The sequence below is a fragment of the Mandrillus leucophaeus genome, unplaced genomic scaffold, assembly GCF_000951045.1.
Source record: "Mandrillus leucophaeus isolate KB7577 unplaced genomic scaffold, Mleu.le_1.0 Scaffold39, whole genome shotgun sequence".
Lineage (NCBI taxonomy): Eukaryota > Metazoa > Chordata > Mammalia > Primates > Cercopithecidae > Mandrillus > Mandrillus leucophaeus.
Genome location: NW_012104142.1, coordinates 1,886,682 through 1,898,013, shown reverse-complemented (window position 1 = coordinate 1,898,013; position 11,332 = coordinate 1,886,682). Strand labels below are relative to the sequence as shown.

Sequence of the window (11,332 nt, the reverse complement as noted above, 5' to 3'; positions counted from 1 at the left end):
AAGGGGAGGGGAGGGGAGGGGACGCTCAAAAAGCACTGCTCAAAGTTAAAGCACTACAGTCTTTATACAATAAATCTTGCTTTGAGACCAGACGACGTTGCCTTCTCCCTGTGTGGCTCCCTTCACCTCAGCTGTTCTTCAAACTCTTCCCAAGGGAAAACAGGAGACACAGGCTGTTTTAAACACCAAACACTAAGAATTAACGTCACCAGCCAAAGCCCAGGAAAAGTGCCGCTGGCATTAATGATTCTAGCAGGGCCTCCTCCAGGCGCTCTGACTTTGGTTTTTGTCATAAATATTTTCCCTTTCCAAGCCCAAAAGGAAACAACGAGGTGAGCCGAGGGTGTCACCGCCCTGGGCTGGCGGCCATGTTGGATTCTCCTCAGCCAGGGCCCGGCACTCTCACTTCCATCCAAAGCGCCGGAAGTGGCTTAGTTCAATGGATTTTCTTTCTTTCTTTTTCCCTTTTGAGGCAGTTTATTTGTTTATTTGTTTGTTCTGAGATGGAGTCTCACTCTGTGACCCAGGCTAGAGTGCAGCAGCATGATCTCAGCTCACTGCAACCTCTGCCTCCAGGGTTCGAGTGATTCTCCTGCCGCAGCCTCCCAAGTAGCTGGGATGACAGGTGTACCACCACGTTCAGCTAATTTTTGTATTTTTGTACAGACAGGGTTTCACCATGTTGGCCAGACCGGTCTTGAACTCCTGACCTCAGGTGACCCTCCCACCTTGGCCTCCCGAAGTGCTGGGATTGCAGGCATGAGCCAGAGTGCACGGCCTTGAGGCAGTTTTTAAAATGCCCCAAGCATCTGGTCCCTTCACATGCACGGGGCATCCGAGCCTTGACTCAATCTTGCACACACTGGAGAACAGAGGGGCATTGCCATAGGCTGCAGCCCCTGAAGTCGGGCTGCTTGAGACAGGCATAGGCAGAGAGAAGGGTCGAGGCTGTTCCCTCAGGGAAGGTCTGTCCCAGTGGAAAATATGTGCCTAGGCTCAGCTCCACCCCCTCCCAGCTGCACCCACAACCTGTGTCGGGGATGTGTTCTTTTCCTCGTCCTTCTCCTGCTCAGTCTGCAGCTTCCTCAAGGGCAAGGACCATGGCTTCCAGTTCTGTTTCCCTGCAGCAGGGCTCAAGGTGGGCAGGGAGAGATGAAATGGTGCCTCCTCCCACTTGGGAGGCCATGTGGCATGGCGGAGAGGCCCAATCTGGGAGTCAGGGGCTGGGTCTTGCCAGCCTCCTAAATCTGCCAGCAGCATATTATTGGGCAAGCTCAGTGCCTCCCTCCTCAAATGTAAAACCGGAACCAACATTAGTACGCCCTTTATCACACACAGGCAAAGTGAGGACTGTGGTCGTGAAAATGTCTATCAGCCCAGCATGGGCACCTCTCGGACTAGTTCCAAGTTGGTCAAGGAGATATCAGGACATGTGTGGCTGGCACTGGGTCTCTAGTGACTCCCCGTCCCTCCACATGAGCCTCTACCCCATCCCTCTCCCTGCCGGCTCTCACTCCAGTCACCCAGACCCTCCTCACAGACTCCAACCACATCCAAATCTGGAGGAACATTAGGTCTTGCTGAAGCCAACATCTTTGCCTCATTTTTAGACAAGCATCTCCCAAACCAACCCATCCACTGGAGACAGGGAAATCAAAGGAAACAGCAAGCATGGAACCTGCCTGTCTGTCCCCACCACACCTGAGGGGAAGTCTCTCATTCTGGAAGTATTGCAGTTAATTAACGTAGATGGAATGAGAGAGCCAGCAGATCACCATTCTGCAAGTTGGCAATGCCCAGAAGCCAGTCATAACAGGAGAGAGGACAGGACCTTCCAGCCCCAACAGCAGCATATGGCACCCCCAGTAACCATTCTGGCCACAATGAGCTGGAATCTCGTGAAGCCTTGGCCGTGAACCATTTCCAGGAAGCACAGGCCAACTTAAATCTAGGGGTGCAACTAGCAAAATTACCTCCAGGAAGCCCAGGAAGACAACCAGTTCACCTCACAAATATATTTCAGAGGGGGAAAGGAGAACTGTTGAGATTAGAAGAGACTTAGGGCCACGTCAATCAAATGCAACATGTGGATCTTGTTTGGATCCTGATCCAGCTGCAGAAGGCCTGTGAGATTAGTGGAAACATCTAAACATTGACCAGATATTTGCTGGTAAGTAGCGACTGTCCATTGTTTAAGAGGCAATAATGGCGGTGTGATTACCTTCTTTAAAAGATCCCCCTTCTTTAGAGGTACGCACTGAAATATGCACAGAAGAAGTACCGTGAGGACTGGGATGTGCTTTAAAATAATTCAGTGCAGAGCTCAGAGGGCTTGAGATGAAATAAGACTGGCTGAGATGGGTACTTACTGCAGCTGGGAGGTGGGCACACGAGGCCTGAGGAAATTATACTCTCTGCTTTGAAATTTTCTGTTTGAAACATTCCAAAATACTTAAAAATGTAAGTTCCTACGTTTTGACTCATTCAATAATTCTACTTCTAAGTATCAGCCTTACAGAAATAATCCACACAACAGAAGAGCCACATGCGCTACGAGGTCCACATCAGCCCCATCCTAGAAGATGACAGGAAAGAACGTGAAGGGCCGGCCACACATGCTATACACAGGAACAGCGTGGGAAACGGCACTTCCACTCACTGCGTGGTATGTGAACACAGAATGTGATGATGTAAGGGCTCCTCGGCAAACACAACAAAACGCCCAGGAGCCGGAGCTGTTGCTTAATTTTGCCTTTCTCTGCCCTACTAGAACGTCAGCTCTGCCCACCTTTCATCACTGGCCCCCGCCCAGTGTCCGCACAGGGCCCAGCGCTGAGGCGGCACATGCTGGCTGGGCACATGCTGAAATGCACAAACACAGCCTAGGTGAGCGGCCAGAGACGTCTCGTGGGCCTGCCACAATCACAGCTTCCAGACAGGCTGCAGGCAAGTGCACGAAGCCCAGAAAGAAAAGGGCAAAAGTAAAATCATCGCTATCAGGATTCTGGGAGACTCTTTGTTCTCCCTGGGCCATCTAAGCTTTTGGTACTTACTGTCCTTATTCCTGCTGTGCAACCTCAGGGTGCAAATGAAGATTCATGCACATTCTGAGCCCTCCTCTCTGATCCACAAAAGGATATTGACCTCCAAATTCTTCCACTGTTCCCAACTGAGGGCCCTGGAATAGCTTCATTGCTGAAGAAGCACAAATGCCATAACACAGGAGCTGTGTTCTTAACTGCTTATTATTAACGTATAAGCTGACTGCTGAAGCTGGCAGGGGGCCAGGAAAAAGAAATTCACCATTTGGGGGCTCTGGGGAGTGAGGGGCAGGAAGCCAAGTAGACACATGCTGTTGAATTTCAGGATCCCAAGTGGACTCTCGGGACTTTGGAAAACTTCAGATGGGCCAAATGTGGACCGAACCTAGAACATTCCCAGGCAAATTAAGCCAGTGGAGGGGATAAAGCTCTGCCCAAGCCTGAGCTCAGGTTCATTTACATCCAGAGACTGTGGGGGATCTGACCAGGCTGATGGCACCCCCTGCACACACAGCACCCGGCCTGCTCTGAGCAGAGAAGCACAGACCCTGCTGGAGGACTTCTGGGTTTGAAACCAGAAGGACAGCTGATACTGCAGGGGAGACCTGACTGCCAATTTCCAGAAGTCACCACCAGAGGGAAGGGGTGGTCCGGGCCGCTGCCTTTCTTGAGCCTCCACAACCTCCCAGCAGCCCACTGGGGCAACATGGATGAGATCCTTGGGTCAAGGACAACATGGTCTGGGGAGGAACGTGGGCTGGGAGTGAAGACCGTTGCCTCTTATCCCCACTCAGTCACCAATTCATGGTGGTTAACCTGAAAAGGTTTAACACAGAATGACCATATGATCCAGCAATTCCACTCCTAGGTATATAATCAAGAGAAATGAAAACATACGTTCACACAAAAACTTGTACATGAATCCTCACAGCAACATTATTCATAATAGCCAAAAAGTTCTACAACAAGCCAAATGCCTATCAGCTGATGAATAGACAGATATAATGGGATATGTCTATACAACAGAATATTATTCAGCCATGAAAACTAAGAATACATGCTACAACACAGATAAACCTTCAAACGTTATGCTAAGTGAAAGAAGCCAGACACAAAGGACCACAGAGTGTATGATTCCATTTATATGAAATGGCCAGACCATGCAAATCCATAGCGGCAGAAAGATCAGTGGCTGCCAGAGGGTGGGGGAGGGGAAGCGACTGCTAGTGGGTGTGAGGTTTCTTTTCAGGGTGATGAAAAATGTTCTAAACTTGATGTGGTGCTGGGTGCACAACTCTGTGAATGTACTAAAAACCACGGACTCATGCACCATAGATAAGTGAATTGCATGGCACGTGAATTATATACATCGTGAATTGTATGTCAATAGAGCTGCTGTAACGGAGATTGTGGGGGGATGGCAGGTCCCCCAGTGTGGTCCCTGCCAGCATCAGTATCATCTGGGAGTGTGTTAGACCTCCAGATCTCCAGAATCAGAAGCTCCAGAGTGGGGCCCAGCAGTCTGCATTTTAACAAGCCCACCAGGTGATTCTGAAGTCCACTAAAGCTGGGGGCCGCTGCTTAGAATATGTGGCTCTCAGCCTTGGCTGTGCACTGGAATCACCTGGGAGACTTCAAAAACAAGCCCCGTGCCCTGGCCAAGACACCCCCACCAACTAAATCAGACTCTCTAGGAGTGGAGCTCTGCCACAGCATGGTTTAAAGCTCTCAGATCTCTTGGACATGCGGGGTGCAAGCCCCTGAACCAGAGGGTGTCTCAGTCCCCCGGCTCTTCAGTGCCTCGAAGAATTTGGCCAGGTAGGTCACTGGCGCCACCTGGTGGCCATATTCTGGAATGACTCTACATCTTGCCTCTGGGCCCTCCAAGGGGCCCTGGGGCTCAGGGATCCCCGTTCTCCCACTGCAGAGGTCACAACCAACCTGGCCTTTGGAAAGGGGGTGGGTGACCTGGTGGGAGCGGTAAGAATCCTCAGCTGGCTCTGCTTCCTCTCTCCTCACTAAAAAACACTTCACATTCAGAAGGCAGCCAGAGTGACCACCTCTAACACCCCACCCACCTTCCTTCTCCAATGCCAACAGAGTAAAGCAATCACCTCTCACAGCCCCAACCACCTTTCCCTCTCCAATGTCCAAGGAGGAGCGCCAACTCACCCACACCAACTCATCTCCAACAACTTCTATGTCATCAGATGTGTGCACCAAACCACCTTTGCTGCCTCTAAACTCGTTTTGCACCTTTCGGCCCCCTGGCCTTTGCCATGCAGCCCCTCCCAACTGACGCACCTTCCCAGGCTCTCTGAGGACACTGCTCCAGGCCAGCTCTGGGGAAACCCTCCTCTCTCCCCAGGGCTCAGGCCCTGTCATGCTCCCTGCTCCACCCTCTGGGTGCCTCACAATGGACTTCCAGGGCTGCGGAGATGAGAGGAAGGGAGGCCTATCAGCTTCAGAAGTCAGGGGGGTAGGGGCTAACAGACCCTGGCCAGCATGGGATTGAGGGTCTAAGATGCTCTGAAGCAGGCATCCTTTTTCAACTATTGGGCCTCCAGCTGGAGACTGAACTGGAAGCTTCGATTCTCAACCCTCTCAGCATCCTCTGAAAGTGGGAGGAGCTCAGCTTCTTAGCTCATTGCTGCCACAAGACCGTTGTGAGAGGGACCCAAAGGTAACTCAAAAGGAGACTCAGGATCCAATCTAACTATGGCCCTGAAGAAAATAGTTCTTCCTAAATTCACCAAAGTCCATCTTCTGAAACTCCTTAACCACCTTCCTCTCCCCACATTTAACAGCCTTTTTTTTTTTTTTTTTTTTTTGAGACAGTCTCTCCCCATCACCCAGGCTAGAGTGCAGTGGAGTGACAACAGCTCACTGCAGCCTCGACTCCTCAGGCTCAAGAAGTCCTCCCACCTCAGCCTCCCAAGTAGCTGGGACCGTAGGCCAACATGCCCAGCTAATTTTTTTTCTTTTTTTTGTAGAGACAAGGTCTTGCTATGTTGCCCAGGCAAGTCTCAAACTCCTGGCCTCAAGTGATCCTCCTGCCTACGTCTCCCAAAGTGCTGGGATTACAGGTGTGAGTCACTCTTCCCCTGGCCTGGCAGCCTCTTAATCTCTCCAAACTCCCCTCCCAATTGACCTCTGATCTTGGACCCAGGTTGACCCCAGATGCCTTACCCTGCCTTCCAGCTAGGCATCCACCCTTTGCCCCAATCAGGGCCTGATCCATGACCCTGAGCAAAAGCTGGGCCCAATCAGTCATTGCCCCAATGTGTGCACAGCTGCAGCTGAGCATAGGGCTGGCTTGGGGCAGGCCCCCTCTGCAGGGTCCACAGGCAAGAGCTGTTTCTAAGAATTGCTGGCCAGCAGTGGGGAACACATGACTGGCACATACAGCCCCCTCTCAGCACCATGGAGTCCTCACCCCCTACCCACCGGCTCGCACCACTGCCCCTCCCACTCAGCACCTGCCTCTGTCCCAGAAGGCAATCAGATTCACTGGGCCAGAGAGGAACAGAAGTGAGCACTCCACACAGAGACCCAGGAAGAAAACTCCAGAGCCCACATTAGCCTGTGGTCATGGGACTGAGCCAGTAGGGCTGAGTGTGACAGAGCAGGGAGTACTGGGGACTCAGGCAGGCTTAAGGGCACATTCTTTCCAGATAGGCTGAAAATCCAGATTATTACATGAAATCTGGACTATTATGAAACTTTTTTTTTTTTTGAGGAGTCTCACTATTGCCCAGGCTGGAGTGCAATGGCATGATCTTCGCTCACTGCAACCTCTGCCTCCTGGGTTCAAGCGATTCTCCTGTCTCACCCTCCTGAGTAGCTGGGACTACAGGTGCCCACCACCACGCCCGGCTAATTTTTGTATTTTAGTAGAGATGGAGTTTCACCACATTGGCCAGTCTGGTCTTCAACTCCTGACCTCAGGTGATCTGCCTGCCTCGGCCTCCTAAAGTACTAGGATTACAGGCATGAGACACCGTGCATGGCCAAAACTTTAATTTTATAATGTGATGAGTTATTTAAAAACAATTTTTACTAAGCAGACCAAAAACACCCCATCTGGGAGCCAGCCCCAGCCCCAGGGCAGCATAGACATACCCACATCCCGAGATGACGGCCTCCGTGCTAGCTGTGAAACAGCCACTCCAAGACCCCGAGGGTCCCCACCCACCACGACCTGACTCCTGTCCGGGACCTCTGGTCCCCCTGCCAGGACTCAGAAACTAGAGGGTTAATGCCTGGCACCACAGGGCTCCTGGGTGTTCACTCTGATTGGCCACATCCTTGATTGGTCCCAGGGCCGCAGCAGTTGTTGAATGCTTTGAACGTGGCCCCTGCACGCATCCCCCCCACCACTCCAGAATCTGGTATGAGTGGGTTGGGGCTGGGGATGTGTCCATTTCATGGGTCACTTCCACTTCCAGAAGGTGGAAAAGTGACCAGGAGCCAAGGAGGGGCCCCTAGGACCCCTAGCAACCCCAAAGCCACATCAGCCACTCCCTGGGCCGTGCACACCTGGAAGGGTGGCTGGGGTGGGGCAAGGGCTCACCTGGCGGTAGGTGCAGATGATGATCTCCCGCAGGTGGTAGTGCATGGGCGTCATGGTCTCACTGACGGTGTCCAGCGCCGCGTCCACCTCCTTCTTCACACGGTGCCCATCGGGCAGCAGCTGCACCACCTTCATTACTACCTGGGGCCAGAGAACGGGGGTGAGCAGACAGAAAGCTGGTGGGGGCAGGTGAGAACCCACAGCCCCAGCACCAGGCTTGCACCCTCACCAAAAGGCCACACCAGGCCTAAGGCCCAGGTGCTGACCACAGAGCCCTGCGCCTCAGTTCTCAGACAGAGGGAGGACGGGGGATCCTGGACATCTCAGGGGCCAGGCTACCCAGGTGCTTTTCTTTTTCCTCCACAATTGGGATTTATTGGTTGTGTTGAGGATCAGTACACAGACATTGCAATTTGTACCGAAAATCTAAAAAAGGTATGGATTATGATTCCTTTTTAGCTATCCCATTGACATCTTTTGTTGCTGTTTTATGGAGAGAAGAGTCTCACGCTGTCATCCAGGCAGGAGTGCAGTGGCGTGATCAGGGCTTACTGAAACCTCAACTTCCTGGACTCAGGTGATCCTCCCACCCCAGCCCCCCGCGTAGCTGGGACTACAGGCCCATGCCACCACACGTGGCTGATGTTTTGTACTTTTAGTAGAAACGGGGTTTTGCCACGTTGCCCAGGCTAATCTCAAACTCCTGGGCTAAAGCAATCCACGCCCCCAGCCTCCCAAAGTGCTGGGAAGTTATTCCATTAATTTTCCAGCCTAAAATTTGGAGGTAAATTGTTCCTTAAGAGAGTATTAAGTACCAGTATCTTCAAGTTCTGATAAGCTGTGGCATAAAAGCCCCACCAATCCACAACTTAGTATCTTGCACACCACACAGATTTTCAGTGTCAGAGCACATCAACAGAGTCACTAGGAAAACAGGACTGCCACAGCCAAAGACATCACAGCGCGCACCCACTTCTCACAGGAGAGCCACAGTCAAGAAGTGGTTCTCGTTAGGAAATAATTCTACAAAAAAACATGGGAACAGAAGTGATTTAAGATGTTCAAGACATATTAAATGCACGACTGTGACTCCAAATTGCCATTTTGTATGCTCTGTATTACACGATACAAAAACCACCCCAATGCACCCATGGAATGTTAAGTTGACCTAAGGTGCTTATTTTGTTTTATTTTGTTTTGTTTGGGATGGAGTCTTGCCCTGTCACCCAGTCTGGAGTGCAATGGCAAGATCTTGGCTCACTGCAACCTCTGCCTCCTGGGTTCAACCAATTCTCCCGCCTCAGCCTCCCGAGTAGCTGCGATTACAGGTGCCTGCCACTGCACCCAGCTAATTTTTGTATTTTTAGTAGAGATAGGGTTTCGTAATGTTGGCCAGGCTGGTCTTGAACTCTTGGCCTCAGGTGATCCGCCCACCTAAGCCTCCCAAAGTGCTAGAATTACAGGCGTGAGCCACCACGCCTGGTCGAGGTGCTTATTTTTTAAGCAGTAGAAATCCTGCTTCAAACGAGGCCTCATGCAGAACTTTGATCTATAAAACAGATAGCTGTCACATACCAGGGCTGGAGGGGTGAGGAGGGGGTGTGAGAAGCCTCCCCACCCTCCTCCTAACCTCCAGGAGCCCCAGGTACTGCGCAGACACTCAGAGTTGGACACCACTCATCTGATATTATCCCCCACCCAGGCCAGGTGCAGTGGCTCATGCCTGTAATCCCAGCACTTTGGGAGGCCGAGGTGGGGAGATCGCTTGAGGCCAGAAGTTCAAGACCGACCTGGCCAACATAGTGAGACCCCATATCTGAGTAATAAGAAAAAGAAAAAGAAAAAGAAAAATGATATAATCTGCCCTTTATTGCAAGGGAAAACTGAAGCCTGTTTAGGTCACTCTATGGCTCTTCCCCCCCAGGCCCTCTCAGCCACCCTGTGCTGAGTTCCCCTCCAAATCTGTCTACACTGCACCTCTCTACAGCTGGCACCTGATCCAGACCTCCATCCCCCTTTGCCTCCACATCAGTACCCCTCTGACCAGCGTCTCCACCTCCTCCCCGCCCTCCCTCTCCCTGGTGGCCAGAGAGGTCTTACAAAAGTATAGATGTGAACCCATGTTTGTATAATTCCCAGGCTTTGATCTCTTCATGGCTCCCTTGCACTCAGCACAGAAACTGGGGCCCACAAGGCCCCCTGCACCACCCGGTCCCAGCCTATTTCTCCAGCCTCACCCATAACCCCTCCCACCACCCACCCCCACCACTCTGCAAGGTCCCCGCAGAGCCCTGTCCCATGGTCGACAGCCACCTGCTCATCTGCTTCTGCTTTCATGCCTGCTCCCCACTAAGTGAGGGGCTTTCTGCCAGCACCTGGAGTTGCACCTGGCACCTGCCCGATGCCCCAGCAACAGCTGCCCAGTGAATGAATGAACACCTAACTCGCCCTCTTCTCTCTCTGGCTGCCACTTAAGAACAGGGAAAGGCCTTTCCCCAACTCGTGTGTTTCTCAGAGAGTCCTGGCCTGGGGCTGGGCACCCCAGCAGGCATGAAGTTGCAGCCAAGTGGGAGGAGAAAAAAGAATAGTCTGGAAGGAACTAGTGGCAGATCTGGCTAAGGCTGTGCCCAGGGGAGCAGGAGGGAGCTGCCCAGTCCACACCTCCAATCCCAGACTCTAGGCAGGTCCCCAGGAAGGTGCAGGGAACTGTGTCCCCTGGGGGCCACCTCAGATAGGACTGCAGCTTTTCACAGGGAACCCAACTCCTGGCCTCTGCTGCAGCTGTTCCTCCTCTGACTTCCACATCTCGACAGCTGTCACGACCGCAAAGCCAGAAACTCGAGGTCATCCTAGGTGCCGTCCTCACCCCACATCCAGGAGCCCACAAGACCTACCAATGAGGACTGGGCTGCTCCTGCTCACCCTGCAGCCCCTCCTCACTCAGCTCCTGCCTCTCCCTCCGCTCCCCAAACCACACAACTGCCTGCTGGGACCCCCAGACTGAGAGTCTGATCACAACCTCCTCTGCCTCCCTGCTGGCCTCACAGTCAAGGTCAAACACATAGTGCAACCCTCCAGGGCCTTCACAATCCGGGCCCCCATCCCTCAGTCCTGCCTGCTTCCCTTCTGACAAATCACAGCCTTACATCGTTCCTGTCCTTTCCAGAATCCCTCCTTTGCACACTTGATCTTTCTACACACTCCTCTCCTCACCAAGCATACTCACTAATCTTCCCCAAAGGCACTCAAATGCTGCCTCCTCTATGAAGCCCTCTCAGGCTCCCTCAGCTGCACTCTTGGCCCTTAAAACCAGTGTCTGCTCTGGGCCTCTTCATGCTCTATTGAATATTCCCTTCTCCCCAACAGACTGTTGGCTCAGCAAATGCTGAACTAATTGCAAAGGAAGCTGGTCTAGATTATCTGGGGGTGGGTGAGGATGGGGTATACAGGGGTGTCTTCAGGTCACATGATGTAACTTTGGAACACAGGCTCTGAGGTTCACAGCCTGGCTTATACCCCAGCCCCACCTCTCTGATGTGGCCCTAGGGTAATAAACTTGTCTCCCCAGGCCTCATATTCTCATCTACAAACTGGGAGCAGTAAAAGCACCTACCTCCTGGGGGCTGGGAAAGGAGACAGGGGGAGTACACACAGCTCCCAGCACAGGGTCTGGTGTAAGGAAGCAGAGGCCTGACCATCACATTCGAAGGACCAATGC

At 52.3% G+C, this 11,332-nt stretch overlaps 1 protein-coding gene across 1 annotated transcript in view; it reads right to left on the bottom strand.

Moving 5' to 3' along the window:
- PALD1 (phosphatase domain containing, paladin 1) overlaps positions 1 to 11,332 on the bottom strand; it is a 43,112-nt gene that overhangs the window by 14,001 nt on the left and 17,779 nt on the right. Inside the window, exon 17 of the mRNA XM_011991066.1 lies at positions 7,615 to 7,755. Within this exon, the coding sequence (XP_011846456.1) occupies positions 7,615 to 7,755 (141 nt within the window). The remainder of the gene's footprint in view (positions 1 to 7,614; positions 7,756 to 11,332) is intronic.